The sequence below is a fragment of the Anser cygnoides genome, chromosome 21 (assembly GCF_040182565.1).
Source record: "Anser cygnoides isolate HZ-2024a breed goose chromosome 21, Taihu_goose_T2T_genome, whole genome shotgun sequence".
NCBI classification, from domain to species: Eukaryota; Metazoa; Chordata; class Aves; order Anseriformes; family Anatidae; genus Anser; species Anser cygnoides.
Genome location: NC_089893.1, coordinates 7,009,007 through 7,033,495, shown reverse-complemented (window position 1 = coordinate 7,033,495; position 24,489 = coordinate 7,009,007). Strand labels below are relative to the sequence as shown.

At 58.2% G+C, this 24,489-nt stretch overlaps 1 protein-coding gene across 14 annotated transcripts in view; it reads right to left on the bottom strand.

Annotated features, from left to right (window-relative positions):
• Window positions 1–201: 201 nt before the first annotated feature.
• Window positions 202–24,489, bottom strand: part of OPCML (opioid binding protein/cell adhesion molecule like) — a 335,964-nt gene continuing 311,676 nt past the window's right edge. For all 14 annotated transcript variants that reach the window (XM_066981359.1, XM_066981358.1, XM_066981354.1 and 11 more), the window contains 6 exons: window positions 21,808–22,040; window positions 5,498–5,623; window positions 5,141–5,275; window positions 4,920–5,040; window positions 4,426–4,577; window positions 202–3,698 (listed from right to left, as the gene is read on the bottom strand). In XM_066981359.1, the coding sequence (XP_066837460.1) occupies window positions 3,598–3,698; window positions 4,426–4,577; window positions 4,920–5,040; window positions 5,141–5,275; window positions 5,498–5,623; window positions 21,808–22,040 (868 nt within the window). In that variant the 3' untranslated portion in view covers window positions 202–3,597. The remainder of the gene's footprint in view (window positions 3,699–4,425; window positions 4,578–4,919; window positions 5,041–5,140; window positions 5,276–5,497; window positions 5,624–21,807; window positions 22,041–24,489) is intronic.

Genomic DNA, 24,489 nt, shown 5'->3' with positions numbered 1-24,489 from the left:
AGGGCAGAGAGCAAGCAGCCCGGTCGGGAATCAGACAAACCACGGGGCTGGAAGCAGCGCCAGTACGGGGATAATTTGGGAGCCGAATGAGGCTACAACAAAGTGTGGGGTGAGGCTGCAGAAGGCACGGAGGTACCGGCTGCTCGGGAGCCCCGCTTGCTCCCCACGGCACGCGCGGTCCGCGAAGCAAAGCCCCGAGGGTACAAAGTTCGTCAAACTTTATTGATACACTGCACAATCACAACCATCTCTTATTCTTGCCGAATTAGAAAAGGTTACAACTACAATGTAACATGCACAAATCTCAGGTAGTATAGCCACCCTTGGAATACAATGATCGACGGAAACTCAAGACCGCGCGTCCTCGCCGTCGGGCGCCAGGGGCGAGCCATCCGGCCGCGGCACGCGGAGAGCGGCGGTCGTGCGGGGGCTCTGCCACCCGCCCGCGCGGCGGGGCGACGGCCTCGGACAGCCAACACGTTCCTCACAACTGCACGTTACATGGCACGAGAAAGTCGAACGCCGTCCCGACGGAGGAGGACAAGGAAGCCAGCCCAAACCGACCCGGGGAGGAGAAGAACGGGGAGCGCGGGGCGGCCCCGGTGCCGTTTCGTCCGGCCTCGGGGCGTCTCGTAGTCGTCACCTCTTGTCTCTGAAATGCCACAGCCCTTTGGCCTCGTGTCGGGGGCTAGTTCAGCGGTTCTGCTGCGGGGAGAGAGAGAAATAGGGCACCGGAGCGGTGTGCCAAGCGAGGGCCGTGCACCAGAGGACACCAGCTGGGGGCGGGGGGTGGGGGCATGGGGGGGCTCCCCCAGGGCTGCAGGGGCACGGGATGGGGCACAAGGGGGTGCCAGGGCGGCATGGGGCCATCATGGGGAGATGCAGACCAGCCCCGGTGTTGGAGTGACACACTGCCAAGCACCTCCTGCACCCCAGCGATGTGTCTGGAGGCCCCAGCAGCAGAGGGCTGAGCAGGGGCCACTCGCTCAGTTGAGGCCACCCTTTGCCAAGCGTGGTGACAAGCAGGAGCGTCGCAGGGCTGCCAGCCCCTCTGGATGTCCCCCGTGGTTTTGGAGAGTCAGGAGATGAAGCTGCCAGGTAGGACTCGAGGAGGTTATGCCTATTTCCTTGCGGGTGACGTGTCACTGGCGGTGGGAGAACATTTGCATGCTTCTGCCTTGCTTCGGGTGGGGGGGGGGTGGGGGGTCACTTCTTCTGCAGGTCGATTGGCTGGGGTGGGGTTTTGGGGAAGGAGGTGCGGGCCACTGTGCCAGCTGGAGACGGTGCCACCCACCTCCGTGATGGTGCCCGGGACCAGGGGATGGGACCAGACTGCTGCTCGTGCTCCTTCCCGGGATGCTGGTGGAGAACGTACCAGAGCCACAAGGAGCACGAGACGTGGAGGTGACCAGTTCCGTGCTGTGCCACATCCCTGCCCATCAGGTAAACCAGAGGGGTGCCCCCAGGCCACACGGGGTTTGTAGCTGAGCTGTGGTGCACACTGAGTGTCCCAGGTGCAGGGCCCTGCATCCCTTCAGCTGTAGCTGCCACTCCTTTCGCAGTAGCATCGCACGTGTGCTTGTTTGCACGGGTCCTGGACGGCCCGTAAGAGACCAGGGATGAGGCCAGGGCACCGCTGCATCGAGGACAGGAATGCCGTGGGGTCTGCGCCAGGCTTTCATTTCTTTTCTGTGGGCGAGAACGCAGGGCAGGGTGGCGAGGAGGTTTCAGCAATGGCAGAGTTTGCATGGGAACAATGCGCACTTGGCCGCAGCTGTTGCGCCATCTTTAGAAGGGAGAAGAAACAGAGAAAAGTGGGGGAGGCATCATTTCCTGGGGGTGTTGGGGGACACACACACTGTGTGCTTCCTCGGTGGTGTTTTTGTCCCTTTGTCACGTTGTCCAGTGCCAGCCGTGACATTTCTGGAGCGCAGTAGGAGGGTCTGTCCCCGGAGCATGGACCCAAAGCTTCCCATCCTGGAGTGCAGGGAAGGCTCGGGGTTTCTCTTCATACCAGGTGAAGGGGATCACATAATGGGGTGTTGTCAGGCACTGGGGGCTGTAGGCAGGGAGCTGACACGGCCCCTCTGGGGTGACCGTTGTGCGTGGCAGGGGAGAGAGCCGAAGGCTTGCAGGAAGCAAAGAAGAGTCTGTCTGCATGGTTTGGTGTCCGAGGAGCCTCCAGCAGGAGGGTCAGGAAACGGCGAACTGGGGACTCCAGAAGCATCCTTGCCATGTAGGTGCAGCAAATTGATAGCCACAATTTTTCCAGTGGCGCTCGAGCTGCCTCCGGACAGTTGAACACTGTGGCCTCTGCTCAGGCAGGGGCACGGGCACAGCGCAAGCAAAGCCATCGCAGAAGCCCCACGGCCATTTCCTGCAGTTCTCAAGCTGCCAGAACAATGTGGGGAGGTCGTGGCAAGGAGCCCTCAGGGAGATTTGGAGCTGCCTCTGTGCTGACCCAAAGGAAGGGACCACTTGGCCCCAGCCCTCCGGGTGCGCACGGGCGGGACAGGAGTGGTGGAGCTGTCGCAGTGGCCGTGCTTGGTGTTTGGTGCCTTCCTCTGTTGGTGAGTGCCTCCCTCCAGCCTTGGTGCTGTGGTGCTTTGGCTCTCATGTTGAGCAAGTGGCTGGAAATGCCGTGAGCATCTCACGTAGCCCTGCTCCACGGAGCCTCCAAACAAACGCAGGCACGGTGTCAGGGCCACAGCCAAGCGGCAGGTCCGCGTGCTGCGGGCAGGGGTCCGGAGCAAAGCAGGGACCGTGGCGACCCCAAGGACTCATGTTCCCAGGAGGGCAGCCTCGTGCCTACAAGAGCACCGCGGGGATGATGTTAGCTGGGAGATAGTGCAGTGGGAGGTTCGTGGTCCTTCGGGGACTGAGCATCGCCCCTCGCTTGGATCAGCTGGAAGGGGTCGGTGGGCATCACAGCTGGGCCACATCCTTGGGCAGTCAGCAGGGACGGGGCAGTGGGGCCGTGGTGCTGGAGGGGAGCATTAGGGGACGGAGAAGTGAGGAGATGATCAGGGAGGAGCTTTGGTGGTGAGACATCACATTCAGGACCGAAAAGGCGCAAGGCAGAGACGCAGGGCTTCAACTTCGGGGTCTGTTTGGGCGCGCAGGTGGCTTGACGCAACGACGAGATGGACATCCCCGGTGAGCGGTCCAGGCGGCCCCCGCCGTGCCGCGCCCGTGTCAGACACGATGCCACCAAAACGCCTGCCGGGTGGCAGCGGGGAGCCCCGTCCACGCCGGACCACATCCCCAGGGCACATCAGCCGCAACCAGCTCAGCGCAAAGAGGGACGAGGCAGCGGGCAAGGCTCGGCACGGCATCGCCCTTCGCGGCGGGCGGGCGGGCGACGGTGGCGGGTGACAGTCTTGGTGGCACGTGGTGGGGTCTGTACAGCGTAACCAGCGGCGAGAACGATCCCGGCACGTGGGAGACGCGGCCGTCCTCGGCCCCTCGGCGCCGTTCCCCGTCCTCCGGCGCGGCGCCCGTCCGACGGAGAGGAGTCCCCGGGCGGCCGTCCCGGCGGGCCGAGCCCGCGGCGGGGCAGAGGCGCGGCGGGGCCTCCCGGGACCCTCCGCTCCCTTATCAAAAGTCGAGGAGGAGGCGAGCGAGGAGGGCGGCCCAGAGGCAGAGGCCGGTGGCCACCCGGGATGCCGCGTTGCCGCCGTCGTGCACCGCTCCGGGCCCTGCATGGGGGAGAGAAGAGGAAGAGGAGGGACAGCGTTAAGGGCGGAGGTGAGAGGACACAGTCATGTCATGCAAGCAGGAGCCCTGTTGTCCCCTTGTGTCCCCATCCCCTTCCCCCCCCCCGGTGGGCAGCAAATGGGGCCAGCAGGAGGAGATCAAGTCCCCATTTGGGTCAGCAGGAAGCCTGCAAATGTGCCATGTGTACCCCGCAGCGCCAGCCCAAGCGTGCCAAGGGACCGTGGCAATTGGTGGCGGTGGGCATCTTTGTGCCATGAGGGTCGGAGCATTGTTCCTGGTATATCTGAGAGCGCAGCATTGTGGTGGCCCGAAGCAGGCATCCCCATCGCCCTGGGTGCCATAAGGGTGCCAGCAGTGCCCTGGGGCTTCATCCTGGGGCTAGGAAGGGGCAAGGAGACAAGCCCTTTCCCTCTGTCCCTCCCTCTCTCAGCTGTGTCTCATCATCCCTGCGCATGTCTCGCTCTGTCCCCTCACTCATTGTTCACCCTCTTGGACTTGTTGTTCTCTGTCTATCTGTGCATCTGCTCCCCCCCACTGTCCCTGGGAGTCTCAGGGCTTGCTCCATCCTACGCATCACCAGGCCGGCCCCATAAACAAGCAGCCAGCTCCACTCTGCTCTGCTCCGTGCTGCTCTGCTCCATGTTGCTATCTGCTCATGGCCATCTCCCTTCCTTGCCGTGCCGAGGTGCAAAAAGCAGGAGCACGTACCGTACAGGATGATGCTGGCGTTGGTGTTGCCCAACTTGTTCGTGGCCACACACGTGTAGTTGCCATAGTCCTTCTCCGAGACGTTGAAGAAGGTCAGCGTCGACAAGCGGCCCTTGCTCTCGATCCGCACCCCCTCCAGCCCGTTCGCTAACCTGCAGGGAATGGTGGATGGCGCTGCTCAGAGCCCCAGATGGGGCGAGAAGAGAATAAAGCCCTCCTGGCCCAGCACCACGTGCACTCAGACCCCAACCAGCCCCACAGGAGCCACCCATGACCACCCCTTCACCCCACCATGCCACCAGAAGCACACCTCTCACTCCAACCTGAGCCCGCTTTCCTCCCCCAGATGCCCCGGCCATATCCCCACCTTCCCAACCTGTGCCACCATCCCTGGAGGAATGACCCCAAGACCCCCCTTGGTGCTGGGACCCCGACCCTCTGTGCTGCTCCCTCGGCCACCTTCGCCCCGCTTCGCATCCTCCGTGCCCCCGCACCTGGTGTCCTCCTTGAACCACTGGAACTCCGCCACGGGGACGGCCGAGGCCTCGCACTGCAGGATGCCCTTCTGGCCCACCGAGGCGCCCGTGTTCTTGGCGTTCGAGATGTACGGCGGGTCTGCGGGGACGCCACACCACGTCACGCCCCGGGGCCAGGCCCCGCGCCCACCCCACTGCCACGTCCCCCCCTTAGGACACCCACCCCCCCACCCACTTACAGTTGACGGTGACTTTGACTTTCCGGACGTCTGGGACGGCCACATCATTGACAGCGCTGCACTCGTACTCCCCGGACTGCTCCCGCGTGATGCCCGTGATCTCCAGGTACTCGTCCTCGCTCACAAAGCCCTGTCCTGGGAGCCGTGGATAAACACGGGGCACCGTCACCGACAGCGTCCAACACCTCGCCCCCCTGGGCTGGACCCCTGACAGCCCCCAAACCAACCCCCAAACAAAGCCCCCTGCATCCCTTCCAAGCTGTGCCCCCCCAGCAGGAGGAGCTGTGGAGCCCTCCCTCCAGCAGCACCCCGCATCCAGCACGGGGGGGCTCCCGAAATCCCCGTGCCTCCCCTCACCTTTCCCGGAGAGGTGCCGCCACGTGACGGTGGGCTCCGGCCTCCCGAAGGCCAGGCACATGAGGGTCACGCTGCTGCCTTCGTTCACGGTGATGTCTGATGAGATGTTGACGATCTGGGGGGGAACTGCAAGGCACACGACAACGGGGGGGGGGGCCATCAACGCCCAGGTTTGGGACCCACCCAAACGGTGCAGCGGGTCTGCTGCGCTGTGCCCGTGCCATACATGCCACCCCCGCCTCTGACACGGACAGCCTGCCATCAGCCATCGGCGTCTGCCCCATTTTCCTCCCCAGCACTGACCCCACACCTGCAAAATGCCATCCCTAACCAGCCTGAGCACAGCCCTGGGGTCTGCCCACCCACCCCAAATCACCAGCCCCCGCTGCTTCGGGCACCGCCGTGATAACCGATTCTCGTTACGACCGCCAACAGCTCTCATATTTTAGCATTTTTATTAAAGCTTTCTAAATTACTGATTGTCTGCTCCATTCAATGCCGGCCATCGTGATTTATATTAGTCTATCCCCTGATACTCCATCTAATAAATAACTTGGCATTCTCCAAACCCATAAATATCCCCGTCGCTGGCAAAAAGCAATTAAATCCCGTTTGCCGACGCCATTCTCTGGCGCTCTGGGCCGTGGGGCTGGAGGATGCCGCCCCCAGGAGCTGACCCAACTATGCAGAACGGCTCTCCCTAAACCCAGCTCCACCCCGGCCGTGCCAGGTGCTGTGCCCCATGAGCCCTCTCCGAGCAATGCCATGAGCCCAGGCGCACGTGGTGCCGCACGCCCAACCCTTTTGCTGGGGGCTCTCGTGTTTTGCTGGGCTGACTGCCAGAAGAACATCGCCATCGAGCCCCAGGAAGGGATGTGATCCCATCAGCTCATCTCTCTCCTCCCATCCCTGGGGACCGTCCCGGCCCCACTGAGGCTGCTGCCTCATTTTTTCCATACTCTTGGCCCCACGGGAAGCCTGGTGTGTGACATATCACAGCTTCTCCACCAGTCGGTGCCTTGCCTGCACCTCAGAGGGGAGGGATGCCACGGCCACACAGCCGAGGGATGCCAAGCGAGGGGTGACGCGTTGTCCCCCAGCAGCTCATGCTGCCCAGATAGAAAAACAAGGATGGGGCAGCGCATGGGAGGGTATGCTGACCAGGGGACACAGCCCACGGCGGTCTCTGTGTACCCCAAGAAGCCTCAGAAGGGCACGCACAGCCCCGTGCCGGCCGGGTGATGCTCTTAGCACTCAGACCAGGCACGTGGGTCCTTCTCCGTAAGGACAATGGCACTGCCAGGCCCACTTCAGTGCCAGCAGCCACGGCCCCTCCACCTAAGCCACCGACCGCGTTTGGAGCTCGTCCTTAGGGCAGCGCCCTGCCACCAGCCCCTGCCACCCTCCCACCGGCTGGTCCTGCCCTGCTGTGCTCACCCACTACCGATGCCCGTGCCTTGTTAAAAGTCACAAGAGAAGGGTTAAAATACAGGCCGAGAGCACCTTTTGCTCCCAGGTGGCCACAAGGCTGGGCTTGCCTTGTCGTGCGCTCGCAGCCAGCCCTCTCCCCGGCGCAGCCCCCTGGCGAAGGCACTGCCGAGCCTGCGCCGCCTGATGGGCCCTGCGAGGCAGTAAATTTCCCAGCAACTTGACACTTTAATATAGAAGTACAGTCTGTTATAGCAGAGGGAGATTGTCTGAGTCCTTCAGGGGAGACTGGCAATCCAAAAATGAAAAGTGTGCGCCGGCAACCGGTGAAAAATGTAGTTAGCGCTCCGAGTGCGGGCGGCACGCTCCGACGGCTTGTCCCCGACGGGTCTGTCATGGGAAGGGGCCCCGCACATGTGGGAACCCAGACACAGAGCTGGGATTTCTCCTGCTCTGCAGGCAGAGAGCTGTCAGCCCTGACACAAGAAGCTTCGCTCTGCGGCCAGACATTGGCACCAGGCTCCGACCCCGCCGACTCGCCGCGATTCTTGCTGCGGGGACCTTTGGCATGGGAACAACGTGCCAAGGAATCGAGACACCCCCCCCTTTGGGGTGCCTTTCCTCGGTCAGATGAGGAGAGAGCTTTCTGTGCTACCACCTGCGTCCTTGCACCTCTCCCTGCTGCTGACAGCATGGGTTTGGGGCTGCCGGGTGGGACTTGGGAGGGCAAGGGGATGCAGGCACCCAAAAGTCCCGTGAGACAGCAGGACTGCTGCCTGCAGCTGCACCCAGAAACTGGGCGGCTGCCTGCTCCTGAAAAACAGCCTGGCCACCCCTGGTGCTCTGCAGGTCCCATGTCATGCAGGTAACTGGGAGCCCCCTGCCGCAGTGCCCTTTCTCCGCAGCCCGTGGCCCACGAGCAGAACAGCTCAGGCTAGCCACGGAGGCCTTGTGAAGGCGATGGAGGCACCGCGCCTCTTTGCCCCTTCCCGTCAGAGCTGCCCTCTCCCCCAGGTGACGGTGACCACAAGAGTGACTCTCGTGCAAGACCCAGGTGGGAGGCAGCTTTCCTGCAGGGCACGGAGGTGTCACGCGGGGAGGGAAGCAGCGATTGTCCCAGTGTTGGGAACTGCAGCTGGGCAAGGTTTAGAGACACCTCAACCCAACACCAAGCACATAAAGCTGCTCAGAGCCCTCTCCATCCCGGCAGCACCCAGGGACAACGCTCAGCTTTATCCGTCATGCAGTGGGCATGGGGCAGACCAGGACCAGCTCATTCCTGGGGCTTCCCCTGCTCCGTGCTTGGAACCACCTATGAGCAAGGAGCTAAAACCATGCTCAGGGCAGGCAAAAAAACTGTTAATGGAATCCAAGGCAAGCAGGACGACCCAGAATATAGCTCAGCCCCAGCGCAGGCAGCTGCATTACATCAGCAATGCTTCAGCACGAAGTACTCACTGCTCCTACAGCTACGCACCACCGCATGATCCCAACTCAGCCACGCGCAATCAGCCCATAGACAGACGCCCTGATGGGCCAGGGTGACCACGGCCAGGGAAACGGGACTGCATCACCGTGCCACGCTGCTGCCCAACCTCATCCCACCAAAAATGCTCCTGAGAGCCATCAGGGATGCAGGGGGGGTGGTGCCCCTGGAGAGCGTGGGGCCGCCGGCCAGGTCAATACCCAGCACGACAGCGATCATTGCCTACGAGGTTACAGGGACTCGCAGGAGGACATCGAAGGAGCCTGATTACATTTCTATAGATCCCACCAACTGCACTCCCCTGCACGCAGCCTCAAGGGCAGGCTGCCTTTGCCTTTGCTTTAACTCATGAGCAGGGCAGGAGGGAGCTGGGGCTGCGCAGGGATGCCGTCAGCAAACAGGACCCGAGAGCTGGGAGGCAGGATGAGGCCAGGAGCAAACACAGACGCAGAGAGAAACATGAGAATCACAGAGACTCATGAGAAACACGACATAACACTTCCCCATGAGCCGTTCCCCATGAACACCACCACGATGCAGGTATGGGCACGGCACCCGCACGGCCACAGCTAAGAGCACACCCCGCTCGAGCTGCTGTGGCTTGAGATTACCCATGGGCACGGAGGCAAAAGGCTCTCCGGTCCCACTCCCATGCATCCCTGTATCCCCAAAGCACCAGGACGGAGAACCCTGCTCACACTTCTCATCCTCCAGCACTGCTGCAGGTGCTAGCCCTGCTCATTTACATGTCAACAGCAAGCTTTTCTTGGCTTATCTTTGATTCTCCGCAGCTATCACTGGGGGCCCTCCCCCTGTCCTACATCCCCTGTGCAGATAATATCCAACATTTATGACACTCTCCTGTCACTAAATATAGAACGTAATAAATGATCCCTGGGCAAACGTGTTAATAAGCAGAGAAGCAGCAAAACCGGGGCCGATGCTCGAGCAAGTACGCGGAGTGCCTGCTCTGCCTCTTGTCTCCTGACACACATAATACACTTTACAACATCTCACACACCGGCTCTTGTTAGCCCACGGCACAACGATAACACGATATTTAAGAGAAAAGGGGTGAGATGCTCCTCAGTTGTTCAAGAGGCACAGATCCCTGCCCCAAATTAGCAGTCCTTGGCTACCACTGGTACAAAACAGGGCTTGCAGGGGGGTCACCACGGCACAGCCCCATCTCCAGCTGCCTTCCACAGTCACTTTGGGGACCGATGTGGCCATCACCCACCCTGGGGGACCCTCTCCAGCCCCCCCCGGCACACAGCGTGCTCGTGGGACAGCTGCAAGATGCTTGTCTTGGAGAGTTACGGGGTAAGGCAACACGGCAGCGCTGCAGCTCTACCCCCTTATTAATAGTCTTGTTTTCCATTTAAAAGCCCACTACTAGGAGCAAATTGAATGTGAAGTAAATCCCTAGGAAGCCGGGAGCGGCGCGTTGGTTCGCGGTCTCGCCGGCGCGGCAAGCAGCCCGCGGAGGATTGCGTCGACCCCGTGTAATATTAATCAGGGGTAAGTTAATGCATAATGTTCACTAGGCCAAAAAAATACATTTGGGCTGTAATTTCTTGTTTGTTCAGAAAGCGGGCGAGAGAAATTGAATGTGAAAGTGATGCCACTAAATTCAATAACAATAAGCCCGTGATTTATCTCCTTCCTTTACCGCTCGAGACCCACACTGCCCGATGTGCCGATTAATATTTTACATCGGGCCCAGGTGACTGCGGCACACCGGGTCCTGCTGATGCTTGTGGGGCCTGTAAAACCCCGTGCCTCCCCTCACCTCCCTGCCCTCCTGGACCCCGAGCCGCAGCGAGATGCTGTGTGCCCTTCTGCACGATGCTGCGCCGTGCTGGAGAGCCTCTGCACCCAAAATCAGTTTCTGGTGCTCTCCACCACGACATGGTGCTGGTCCTGTGCCACCAGCAAGCTGTGCACACCCGGAGGGGGGACACCCATGGGGACGCCCATGCCGCTTGCCCAACCTGACTCAGAGCCGCTGGTGGCCCTGTGGGGCTGGCCGTGGCCTCACGCACCAGTGACACCGGCACGGCTGGGGGCCATACGTGCCATAAGCTGGGGATCCATCCCCAGCACATGCAGGCAGCCCCCAGGGCTCCCCCAAACTCTGGACACCGGCGCCATTCATGCCCCTGCTCGGCAGCAAACTGCTCTTCTTGCCAAGTGCCTGGAGAGCTCAGAGCTCGCGAGGCACTGCGAGACGCCCCGATACCACGAGGGGTGGCTACGGCGAGGGGCACGGCCCTTCCCTGCTAACCCCCGCGGCGAGAGGCAGCTCTCCGGTAATCACTGCCTGATTATCGACCCCACGCAAACACGCAGGGGCTGACTTGGCTCCTGGCCGCTCCGTATCCCAGATCCCTACCAGGAACACTCGCCACCACGGCCCGGGGAGTGCGGCCGGCTATTTTTAGCCACGAGCTCATTAATGCTGCACGCCATGGAGCGGCGAGGCTGAGCGAGCACTGACATACACAACGGATGTCCCTCCAGATCATTAGCTCCTAATCCATTCAAAGAGACCTCTTCCTACACCTAGGATGTGGCAGGAGAAGACGGATGCCTGCGGGCTCTGCAAAGTGCCCGGCATCCTGCAGCAGGGGGCTGCTCGAGAGCACTCGGTGGCTTTTATGCCCCGAGACAGCCCCTGTCCCTGCCACCCATCCCAAAATGAGAGCTGACCTGCTGCTAAGAGCCAGTTACCTGTGCAAAATGGCAATGGGGACCCACGGGACACTGCTGATCACCTGGATGTGACGCTTCTTGCATTTGGCCTGTTTTGGGCATGGGCAGCCCTTAAGCACAGCACCCTTGCAACACGACCCAGATGCAAAAAACTCCACAAATAAACCAACAACTCCACCAAATATACCCAAAGCCTGCCTGGAGCTTCACATTTCACTACGGCACAGCGAATGTTCCCAGCACAGCACCACTGCAATGCACAGGGCAGACACCCCACAACACTGCCGTAGCCCCTGCAACCCAGTGGGAGAAGAGCCTGGGCTCAAATCTGCTCAGCCCGATGGATGCTTTCTGAGGACACCCTCCCAGCAGCCTTACAGACCACACCACAGCGCCTCTCCACCAGACCAGCAGCACTGCGTGCTGGTGAGACTAAGAAAAACGGCAAAGGGCCCCCTCTCACATGCCGCGCAGGTCGGAGGTGGTGGCTGGCTGCAGCCAGGGATGCCAACACTGGCTCTGCCATGGGCATGACCCCGAAGAGCAGCCCAACGTGCAGCACTGCTCCGCCAGATGCTGCGGTGCCGGACATGGGCAGCCCCAGGTACGATGCCACAAACTGTGTGCCCTCCCCAAGACTCCCCAAACCCCCTCCCTGCTGCCCCCTGACCAGGAGGCTTTTCCCTTCCCTCTTGCCAGAGACGGATCTGGCAGGAGAGCTGCAGCCCTCTTTCATTAAATGTTAATGCTTTTATTTATGCACCAGTATTTATGGACCTCTCATCTCCTCCCATTGCTATTCACATTTCTCCCTCTCGTTCCTGCCAGATGGGTGAGGACGGACGGTTCATCTGCAGCAGCGAGATGGGCGCCTGGACGGCTTCCCGGCCACCCCTGCCTCGGCATTGTCCCCCAAAGGGGACAGTCTCCTCCTGAGTGCCCTGCGGGGACGTGAGGACCTCCACGGGCACCGTCCCACATGGCCCAGCCCCAAAGCTTCACGTGTCTGCTCTTTTTTGGGGGAGATGCAGGGCTCGCACTGCCCCGTCCCCTCCCCAGCTATCCCCTCCGACACGAGGTGCTGTCCCTGCAGGGAGCAGGATCGTACCCTGGCACGGCTCTGGTTCCCCCCCCACCCCGGCTCTCCTGCTGCCTCCCTCCCAGCACCCCCAGCTGCCTCCACCCCACGCTCCCACAGCTCCACGTGAGCCTCCCCGGCACGGGCAGGATGGAGCTGTCAGAGGTGTCACCGGGCAAGGACTAATTAGCATGAGGAAAGGCAGCACAAAGGAGGGAAATATGCTGAAAGCTCAAGTTTTGCTTCCTTTTGCAGATGGGGAGAACAGCGGGACGGCACCGGTCCCTGTCAGCAAACAGAGACGGGTCCCTGCGTGCCGCCTCGCTTCTCCCAGGGTTTTGGGGTTTGGTCCTCTTATTCACCCCTACTTCACCTGGCTAACAGCCAGACCTCAGCACAGCCATCAGGGACACAAAGAAGGCCTGGCGGCCAGCAGAAGGGGATACACACCCATCCCCGTGGCCAACACGGGGCTGCCCATGACGGGTGACCCGTGCGAATGCGCCCGGCGTCCTGCCCGGTTCCCGGGAAGGGGGCACCGCTGGGAGCTGTGCCAAAGTGGTGCTTGTCGACAGCGAGGATTATCACCTCTCATCAGCTCAATTTTGATGACAGCACAATCTGAGAGGCTCGTCAGAGTTGATTTTATCGACATAATAGATTAAGCGCATCTGACAGCTATAGTTCGGGCACGGGGATGATTTTTGTCAAATTCCTCGGTCCCGCGAGTGGCACGTCACGCTGCCACCTTGCGCGCGCCGAGAGCGCTTTGGCTGGGGGGGAATTTTCCCTTTTCCCTTCTCCTGCTCTTAAATGCTGCCTTTTCTCTGCCTTCCCATGGTAAAACACGCTTTGCATGGAGCGGCTGGGCAGGCATCATAACCCATAACATTTCAGACAAATCATCTCACAACGGAGATGAGGCACTTTGCACTCAGAGAGCGATCTGAGCGCAGCCAAAGAGAGGGGAAAAAAGGAAAACCGACCACAACCACCTTCCTACAGATGCCTTCAGAGCCTGGGAGCATTACATGGCATGTTGTCCGTCTCCAGGTGTGTCAGAGCCTTCCCATGGCACCGTGTGCCCCCCCTTTTGGATGATTTGGAAACCACCAGCACCATGCAGGGTGACATGACACCTTCAGGCCACAACCACGTTTCATGAGACAAAGCAATAGGGTAAACGAACCAACAAAGACCCCTTCATCACAGCAAAACCAAAATCTGGACGTGCCGAGGAACTCACGTGAACGAGAAATTGGAAAATTAAGCACAAGCATCTAGCTGCCTTTGCTGGGCAACGTCTCCCACCTGCGCACCCCTTTTTCTCTAGGTTTTTGCGTTGAGACAGTGAAAGCAATAAAACCGAAACTCCGAGTGGTATACCTACTGTGTAACCACCTGTCAGTAAATTTATGAACAATTAGGAAGTGAAAGTGCTTCCCAGGGAGCTATTTGTGCGTGCGATAAAAACGTTCTTTCTGTTTGGGAATATAATGAGGAAACAACTTCTCCCGTTCTCGCCCCCACTTTGCCGATTTTGCTTTTTGCGGTAATTAATCCAGCTGCCGCCGCTCTTTTGTTCCACCGGCTCCCGATGCCCGCCGCACTGACCCACCCGCTGCCAGCTGCTTTTGGGGGCTTTTTCCTCCTTTTAAAAAGCCTCGAGAAGAGGAGCCAGGGGATGCTCCCCATCACTTCCTACAGCTGAAAGTCGTGTCCTCTTCCATACACCCAGCTGGATTTTGGGCTAGTGCTTTATCCCAGCCACTTGGAGGATGCTCTGCTCTCCCTTCACGATGTACAGCAGGAACATGAAAGCCCCAGGTTCCTGGCACGTGCCACTGCGACATCAAATCTCCAGCATTCAGCATCTTCCAGTAACCCTTCAGTTGCTCCCTGTACCAACTCTGCTGCCCTTCACCTCGCACATACAGCCGTGCACACACCAGACACGTGTGAGCTTTCCTGCTCCAACACCCGCCCTCACCAGCCTCCTTAATTCCTTAATTAAGGTCATGAGTGTCCTTAATGCCACTGAACAAGACCCAACCTGTCCATATTTCCCATGTCTCTGGTGCTCTGGCTGCTCTCATGCTTTTTTGGACTCTTTTTTTGGAGCTCTGCACCTCCCCAGACTTCTCCCAGACCACTGGTGTTGCTCTCGTGGGCACCCAGCCCAGCCACAACCCTCAGAGCCCCCCAGCAGACCGCGCTCTCCTTCCCCAGCACTTGCCCATCAAACTCGTGCCCAGCTCCACCAAAGAGCTCTGTTCCCACCATCCCACGGCTCTTCCCTTGGCCAGGGAGCTTGGTCACCACCAGCAGCTCTGTCTGGGAGGTCACTGCTCGGACCCCACCAGGGGAAGGGGCCCTGCTGCCCTCCTTTGCCATGCCATGGCATCTCACGGTGCCACCAGCTCTTTGGCAATCCCATTTTCCTTCACAAAACCCATGGCAGCAGGTGCTGTTCTCGTCCTGCAAGCCCAGCTCTTTCTCTTTCAAGACCACCCCCCTCTTTGTGCCACGGCTCCTTCATTATTCTTTCATTTTTCTCTTTTGCTGCCTCCTGATCTTTTGATGCTGGGTGCGTGTGCACGTTTCGTTCGTCTCTTTGTTGTACAAGTCTCTGGGCTTTTCTTCTCTTCTTCTCTCTCCCCTCCAGTTGCCTTGTTCTCCATTCATTGCTATTCCTTCCTGCTTTTCTCCGGGCTCTCCTTGGCTTTGAATTCCAGTACCTGCCGCATCTCCCACGTTTTACGTCTTTGTGCTCTTTGTCTGTTCTCCATTTCTTCAGGGAGGAAGGGACGGTGAGTTGGGGAGCCATTGCTCCTTTGTAGCCTCTTCTTTTCCCCTTTGCTTACGCCTTGGTCCTTTTCCCAGACACTCCTTTCCATCCCTGGGAACTCCTCTCCATCCCCTTTCCGTTCCCGTTGCCACTTCCCTGGCCAGCCCTGCTTGGTGCCGGCGGCGACCAGACCCGGCTGCTTCCAGCACCACAACCCTGAGCCCGCAAGCACTGTGTAATTACAATTATACCCACAGGCTCCGTTTAGGTGAACATATGGAAATAGCGGTGCAAATGGAAAACCCCAGGGCAAGCCTCCAGTGCTCTCCTTGAAGGCTGGGTGTCACCGTGCCTTGACAGGTGACGCCTCCCTGCTCCCAAGAAACGCTGTCGGCTATAAGACGTGAGCTCTTCTCCTGGTCTGGGAACACCAAAAGAGGCTCTCCGTGGCCCATAACGGGGGGAAAAGCAAGCATCTCGTCTCCGCAATGACACCTTACAGAGCACCACTGCATGACCCCTCTCCTCTCCCCCCGCCACCACCCCTCTCTGCAGACCCTGCCTCCCGCAGCGCGATGCCACACATGAGAACCACTTCCAGGTTTTGGCCACTTGCAGAGGTTTTCACTTCTTTACACGGCACTTTTCAAAGGTTCCCCACCCTGGAACGATAAAAACCCTCTTTTCTCTCCAGCATCTCCCCCTCCTTCTTTCTACCGGTGCCTGCACTAATTGATTTTTCCTCTGCAGTCGCTCGTGGTTCGTTTTTTCCCCTCTTGTGCCATCCAGCGAGCAGCTCAATAAACTGCTCGGCGACCGGTTGGGGCCCTTTCCATCCCCACCCCCACCCGAGCAAATACCCCCGGAGAAGGAAATGTGAAACATTAGTTTAACCGCCACGGACATTATGTGTTCTTGGCTTCTGCTCCTGCTGGGAAGAGTTCTTTCCAGTCTAAGTGATTTTTTTTTTCCTTTTCCTCTTAAAAGCCCTTTGATTTTCTCTTTATTTTCCTGCACTCCAACCCCACTGCTACGAAGCCAAACTATGGGAGAGTTTTCTGCTTAAAATCACCGTTTTGCTTTTCCCCACCGGGACGATTAACCCAGTGCAGTCAGGGTTAGCCGGAGCCTATCCTCCAAACAGAGTCATCAAGCAAACACCTAATTAGACCCCGAGGAGCAGTGAAGGGGAAGATGCGCTCGGATACAGAGTGTGTCCAAACTTTGCTGGCCCATTTGCCAGCCCACCTGATGAGCAGTTTGAACAACAAGAAGGGAGAAAAAGCAAGCAAGGAGCCTCCTCCGCCTGTCGCTGTGTGGTCCCAACCTGCGATTTTAGCCAATATGCATCAATTTTTGCGCACTTCTCTGAAAAATACCAATAGAGGAGCTTGGGGGGGTGCTGAGGACCTGGGCTGAGCCCACGGCCTTCCAAGACTCGGGGCGAGGAGGGGAGCACCTCCTGGTGCCCCATTTTGCTGCTGGGGGCCATACCACAGTGAGTGGAGCACTCAGGACAGGCAGAAAAGGGACGGTTTGCTTTTACACCATGCATCATCCAGCGAGACAGAGACAGTGGCATGATCCAAGACTCCTTCCCGTTCCCTGCGAACCCTCAGTCCCAGACATACTCTGCCATCCCGGCCCCACTGAACACGGTGGCAGGACCCTTTTTGGCATCGGACAACACCATCCGGACATTGCCCACCCAGACGGGCTGCTCTTCATCCCCCACTGGAGATTCTGGAAGCTCCCCGTGGACCACCTCCACCTGCACCCCCAGCCAGAGGAACCCCCAAACCCCCTCCCCAAACGCGTCCTGACTGCAGGCACCTCACCCATCTCCTCTTTTCCCGCATCCTGCTCTTCTGCCTTGCTGCTTGCTCCCAACCTTTCCCTTCTCCAGGCTGAGCCGCCGCTGCTGTGCGCCACGTGCGCACCCCTCCGCCAAACTCTCCTAATAATAAGCAACAGCACTGACACTCGTGTGAAGCACTTTCTGCATTTACAGCACATTATCAGGTCTTTCCTACGACTGAAGAAGGCTGAGCTGCTCCTCTTGCCTTGTTATGCACTGTACAGCCTCCCGGTAAGGTTTTAATAAGTATCACAGTCTCAGCTCCTGCCTGGATATCAAAGGTAGCAGGATAAAAGCAAGTTTAAAAGCAGCGGTTGTGCAAGCGGCGGTGGCGGGGGGGCCCTGCAGCACAGCCTGTCTTAGGGGAGACCGGCGTGAGGCTGGTGGGGGGGTTGCCCTTTCAGAGACTCGAGAAGTCAGTTGTTATCAGGAAGAAGGGAAAAATAAAGACTCAATTTGCTTTAGAGACGCTTGCTGAAGAGCTGCAGCCGCCTCGGTGTCACTCCGAGAGGCGGAGGATGCGACAAGTGAGACGGGACCGATTCGGGGTAAGCAGATCTGGCAGGTACCTGCTGCCAAGTGACACCCAACGGCACTTTGCTACCGTGAACAAAGGCCGTGGTCCTCCAAAACCCGCCCTGGCTCGTGGGGAGAGGAAAGCAGCGAAACGCCGAGACAGGAAAATGGATTGCACCGACCAGAAACTAACAGTAACGATGCCGACAGCCGGGAGAGGCTTTAATGAAAAATCTATGGTGAGTGGGATTAAGGCAGTACAGAGGAGGGTTCTCTAAATAAATCAGAAATAGAGGACATCTGAGGAATACCAACGACCACTGTTTGGTACGGGTGGACAGTATTGATGGTCGCCGCTGAGCTCTCCACCCGCCGCTGTGCTCTGATCCCAAAGCAACGCCGCGCCGCGCGAAACCACTTCGGCACACAGGCACGGCGTTGTCAGCCAGCAGATTTTTCAGAAATACTTGCAAATTGGAAAATATTCCTTGTTAGCAGATATCTACAAAGTCCCACCAGCGTCTCTTGTCAGCCCAAACGCTATCCCACATTTCTCCAGCCACAGAAGAAAAGTCCCCCACCAAGCCTGCAGGATGCTCTGCTGCGTCAGTGGCACCGCCTGACTGTGCCTGGCTCTGCAGCATCACTATAACTTCTTGATTAACCATTTATTGCGCTCGGGAAAGGCTCGCTCTCATTCCCTCCATCCCATTTCTCATTACCTCCTCCTACCTCTTCTCCTCGTCCTTCCTACCCTCTCCGCTCTGCTCAGCTCGCCCTGCCGCAGCGCTCGCCCCGCCGCTGCCTGCGTTTTGCTGCCTTCCCTCCCTCCCTTCCTCATCCTCTGCTGCCGGAAGGACGCCAGCCTTGCTCTTTAACACCCACAGCCTCTTCCAAAGCACCGACCCTGAGCTCGGCATTCAGGCCTGAAATACATCCTGGCTCTTGCAACAGCCCGGGTCAAGGAGGCACGGCTGTGCCCTGCCTGCACTCCTGGCACCAGATCGATGTTGCAGTGCGACGTGGTGCGGTCTCCTGGCTCACTGCCCCTCTGAGGACAGGTGGTGGCTTTCCAAGAGGTCACATTTGGGGACAAGAAGGGTCCCTGAGGTCCTGTGCACCCGTCCCCGTGCTCCAGAGGACCCTGCCTTCACTCCTCTCCCCGAAAGTCGCAGTTCCTGGCTACATTCATCAACAGCTCAGTGCAGGCTTAGCCTTCCACTAATTGCTCTGACGGAGGAATTAGAGCTCCTTTGGTGCCATTAGTGCCAGTAAAGCCACCCTGCCGTGCAGGCTCCCCTCGATTCTCCCCCGGGAGGTCCACTCAGGTTCCCTTTCACCGGGGACAGAGGGAGCAGCACAGGAGCCCCTGGCCCCACAGCACCCCCCGGTCAGGCTCTTGATGATGAGAGGAGGATCGGGCAGCTCACGCTCTCCTTGCACTACACGAAATCCCAACCTTTCCATGTTCAGGACTCTCCCCACCACAGGCTGACATGCCAAAACACCGCTCACATGCCTGCAAGCACCCGTCCTGTCGTCATGGGGAGCCGCCAGGAAAAAATACAAGGGGAGAGAAAAAAGCTCGCTGGCCGCCCGCCATCTCCGCTCTTATAAACCACTGTTAACTGCTGTAATGAACCAATCCAAGAGACATATTAATAATGACACGAAGAGACACATTTACTGTTGATTGTGACTCACTGGCAGATTTATCGCCGGGTTGCTAGGAGGGAAGGTTTGGCCCTGCAGTAGCACAATTAAAACCAAATTGAACACAGGGACAAAGAATCAATAATCTATCTGGGCAACTTTTAGTTTTGCAAAATACAAATATAAATTAATTGACCTGAACACGGATGCTAACTGGTCATCACTGCCTGCTCGTGTGGGGAATGCCGCCGGGACAGCCGCCTCCTCTGCAGAGGAGGGTCCCGAGCTTGGCGCACATATTTAATGCCAGGAGAGCTTGGACAGAAAGGGGGCATTGGGCAATTGCATGGCCTGCATGCACGAAAACTGCTCCCTGAGCGAAGGGCTGTGCTGTTCTCCCTCAGCTCCTGCCTTGCTCGGCAGTGCCTCCTGCTCTGAGCCACCACAAAGCAGCGCTGAGCAGTGGTGCTGGAGACGGAGCGGGAACAGAGCAGGATTTGCTTCCCTTGCCACCCTGTCCACAAGACAGCACGGTGGCATCTACAGATGGATTTTCTTGGCAGAACAAATGAGGCAAATTGTGTGCTTTGAGCCTTGCTACCAGGCAGTCGCTTCGGATGCAAACTGTCCCTCGCCTTCCCCCTTCCGAGGCCAGGGAACGGCTGCACTGCAGCCTGCGCTCCCTCTGCTCCCCTCCGCTCCTCGCCGCTGCGGCTCTTGGCACCAGCGTCTTTGTGGAATAAAAGGATTTTTGGCCTTGCTTTAATGAGATAAGATAATCGCATGGGGATTTTACTAGGCAAGATATTGGGCGTTAGGTGCCGGAGATTTATTGCGAGCTGGAGCATGAAGAGGGGAGAAGAAGAGGAGGAGATGTAATCGCTCTTGCTCTCATGCTAACGTGCTCGTTGCAGCCTCTGCTGCATCCCCACGTGCTGCACCAGCCCTGCCTCGATGGTGCTCCCCGGGTGGTCCACAGTGCAATTGCTACCCCCCAGCCCCACCAAAATCCTTGGGGAAACCACCGTGGCTTGATGGGAGCCAGGGAGAGGGGTTTCTTGGGCAGAAGGCCCCTGTGGGGCGGCACAAACCCACCCGTCCCAGCTCGCCTCTGCAGGGCGAGGGGCTGTCGGGGCTGCACGGCGCTGCCGGCTGGTGTTAATTTCATTAGGCTGAAAGCGCTCGGGTACTTCACAGGTGTTGACTGGATGGATTAGCATGATTAGAGAGCAGACAGAATAAACCGATTAAACTTTGAAGATGGACGGCTCCTACGTAAATCACCAAGGGGCGGAGGGGATGCTCCGTGCTCTGCTCCCCTCTTTCAAAGCCAAGCCCTCCCCGTTCTGCTCCAGCATCACCGGTGCGGAGCCCCACCACTAAATCCCACGGCGATTTGGCAGGGAAACCAGCCCAGAGCAGCCTGTGCAAGCAGCAAGATGCCCAACGTCACCGTCCCCCACGCCTGCCCGTACCTCGCGGGGAGCTGACAGGCCGAGGGAGGTTTTCCCTGCTTTGATCAGTGGCCGTAATCGAACCGTGCCTCTTCCAAATGAGAAGGATACATAAATATATACATATCCGTGTTGGAGGCTTCTCAGACACATGTTGAGGCTGAGAAATTTTTCAGATTTGCTCATTGCAAAATCAATACCCATCAGCTGTTTGAAATTAAAGGAAAGATTAGGTCCTGGTTTTATACACGCTTTATTGTATTCCGAGAGCTTTCTACTCAGCCAGATAAATCTTCTTTAAGAGGATTAGGAAACTTTCATTATCTTTATCTAACCTGAACTAACACTAACTCTGAAAAATTAATCTACAGACCGGACAAAAGCCGATAGCTGGTGCAAAGGAGCCGGGATCGGAGGCAACACCCGATGGAGCTGGGGTGCCAAGCAGAGACCTCCAGCAACGGAGCCCCCCCCCAGGAAATGTCCTGGTGATGCTCACAGCTGGGCCAGCCCCACCACCCCATGGGGTCGCCTTGATGGTGGGCTCGAGCAGTTTGGATCCCTTACCCCAATGTCCTAAGGGTGCACCCACTGCTTGTGCTAGGGTAGGGTTGGTGTGCTTCCATAGGGAGCGTCCTCAGGCAGGAGGGTTTGGGGAAGAGGGACGCAAGCTGGTGGGCTGGGGACTAACCAGCTGACCAGGATCAGGCAAAAAACGGTGCAAAAAAGGCTCTCAGAAAGGCTCGCTGCAGCCCACACTGCTGAGGGCACCTCTGATCTGCCAGCACCGAGATCCTCCCCATGGGAAGAGACTCAGGGATGCTGCTTTTCAACCCAACAGCAGCTGCTATGCCAACACGCCCCCCTACGAAGCCCTGTGCCAAAAGCTCTTTGCAGCCCTGCTCACACAATCTGCTTTCCTTCCCGCAGCCTGGTGCAGTTGCCTTCGGCTCTCCTGAAGCACCTCGTAAGAACTCCCCACTGCAGCAACCCTGAGCCACGCGTGCACCGAGCGGCAGCCACGGCTCCTGTGCACAGCAGGGATGGGCACGGGAGTAGGAGAAGGAGGGAGCCAGCCCCAAGTTCAGTTTCCAGGTGTTCTCCTCCCCATGTCACAACCGTACAACACAGCAAGGTGCAGAAGCACGTCTCCATCTCGCCTTGGCACAGTGAACACTTGTCCCGATCCTTGTCCCCCAGCTATTGACCACCAAAAGCAATGGATGTTGGTCTGATGCCTCAATCTCCACCACCAAGAGGGTCTCCGAGCCCTTAGCCAGTCTGGACACCCTCCAGCTTGGCTCAACAACAGCACCACGAACGTTACGACTCACCTTGCACGATGAGGTGGACTCGTGATGTCTTGGGGTGATTGTCTGTCTGCACGGAGCAGGTGTAGGGGCCCTCATCGTACACATCCACGTTGTGGATCTTGATGCTGTACTGGGTTTTGGTGTTGGAGAGGATGACCACGCGGTTGTCTATAGACCACTTGTCATTGCCAGCGTACAGGATGGTGCTGCGGTTCAACCACGCTACCCGTGTCACCCTGTCATCCACGGTACACCTGCGAAGGAAGAGCAGGAGGGTCACCAAACTGGTCCAGCGTTCGTGGAGAGCATCCCGGCTCCAAAAAGGGGGACGTGTGTGGGATGGGAGCTGCACCACCAGCTCCCCGGCCCCAACCTCCAGCAAGGAGCCCATGTGCCCCCCACACACCATGCCCACACGCCAGCACCGCGCATCCCCCATCCCTGGAAATTTCACAGAACCAGCAGGTTCCCTCTATTTTATTTTTTTCCACGGCTCTGGGGAGGCGCAGATGAAAAACCCATTACGTTTGACCTCCGCGCACCGCAAAGACTTCCTGCACCCCCTGCTCGCCGAGGATTTCAGATGAAGCTGTAAAATTTGCTGACAGTTTGGCTTGTCAGCACAGCCCTCGAGCCATCCCGGTGTGATATACACCGCCGCGGCGGGGGAGAGGGGCCACGCGCACGTGCGGGGAGAGAGGAAGGAGCGAAACAGCCAGAGACGGCGAGCCAGCACGCAGGAAGAGAAGGGAACATTTGGATAAGCAGCTGTAAATCCTACAAGTGCCTTGAAAACACAACACAGTCATTTCAATTATTTATTTCCTGCCTGGCTCCCTCCCTCCCTGCTCCCGCCACGAGACACGTGAAGGCTGGGGAGCTCCAGTCCGCGGTGCTGACTTACGCTTGGCAAAGAACAGAGGGGGGGGGGGAAAAAAGTGGAATTAAAATGTTCCCGAAGAACATGGCTTTTTCATTCCATTTGATAGATTTTCTCGATCTATTTACTTCTGGCCTTCGCTGCCTCCGCAGTACCCGCAGCCAAACCACCGTGCATTTGGCTAAATTAAGAGCTGAACATTTCTCGGGAGCTTTGCTTTTCCCACCCAAGGACCGCAGTCGAAGAGCTTTCTCTTGGTGTGAGAGCAAGCCAGAAAAACAACCCTAGGCACAAGCTCGTGCTGGCGGCTGCAGCTTTGTGCAGCCGAGATCTTAGGGAAAGGCACCTGAAGTGAGCCAAACAGCTCCCGAAGGTCCCTCTCTGCATGTCTGTAAATTCGGAGGCAGGCAGGGGGGCTGCCCCCGTCCCCGTCCCCATCTCATGCAGAGGTTCGGGGTGGTATATGCCTCCCATGCCGGGCTGCCAAGCATCAGCCCCGTGCAGATTATTAATCAGCTCGACGCAGATTATTAATCGGGCAGAGTGGAGGGGAGGCACTCGGCGTGTTTCGGGGTCCTCCTGGACGCTCGGTTCGGAGGCACAAGCCATACATCCTCCTGCAAAGAAGGCATTTTCCCCTTGTGGGAGCCGTACATCCACACAAGCCACACTGCACGTGGATTCCTGGAAAGCCCAAAGGTCCTGAGGCCATGCCATGCCACAGCAAGCCCTCCTGGAGCCTGCCTGGACATCGAGCACCCTCGTGCCATCCCCGTGGCAGAAATTCACATTTTGGGGCCAGTGTTCTGGGCGAGCTGCATGGAGCCGAGCCCGTTCTTGCTCGGCGAGGTGGCCTCGTGCCAAGCGCACGGCACCGTCCTTTTTGGGAAACGGAGCCCTCCCTCCACTCAAATTAACTGGGGGAGAGCTAAGCGCAGCCTAGTTAAGTTCAGCCCTAGGGGATTTCAGTCTAGTGGACTATTACTGCTGTCTCACTTCATTATAATGAATAATAAAGAGATACTTACACACGGTTTCTGTAAATTATTCATTGCGTGCACTGAAAAATCAGGGCAGTAATATGTAAAACAGACAACTTGCATGTCTGCGCTCGTATAAATATCCAGACTAAAGCCCTCCGAGGTACTCCCGGGTCCCCTCATTAGGGGTGAAGTACAAGGACTAGGGTTTGAAGTGACAGGGAAGACGCGCTCGTGCCGTCTCTGGGAACGTTCAAACACCACTGCCCGGCTTCATCGCACGCTTTCTGAGGGTGTTTGGGGCTGGTACATGCCCCCTGGCAGCAGGGGCTGCTCGTTTTGCAGCAAATTCTGGCATTTCAGGCTGGAAGCCACACCTGCATGGGGCCACGGTGAGTCCCATAACACGGGCAGATGTCCTCCATGGGGAAGAGTGAGGATGGCATCCCCCTCCCTTGCCTATAACACATGACGAATGGGATTGCTCTTAAAAAAAAAACTCATAGTAAACAGGAGAGGGAAGCCCTCATGCTTCAGTGAAGGCAGGGACCACCCCCACCGAGCCTCTCTGCTTTGGAGTATGACATTTGGCACCTGCAATGCACACAGGGCTACCACGGAACGGGCTGGGCTTGCTCTCCAAAGAAAAGAGAGCTCAGGGAAAGTCATCCAGATTTCATCAGAAATTACCGAGGCACGCATTTCTACAAGGGCTGGGGCACGAGAGCACGCCGCAGATACAGCAGCACCTACAGAGACGGGAGGAAGCACGCGGGGTGCCTTTTGTGCGCTGCCGGGGATGCTCAGCGCGGCGACGGGCTTGGGAACACCTCTGAGCAGAGT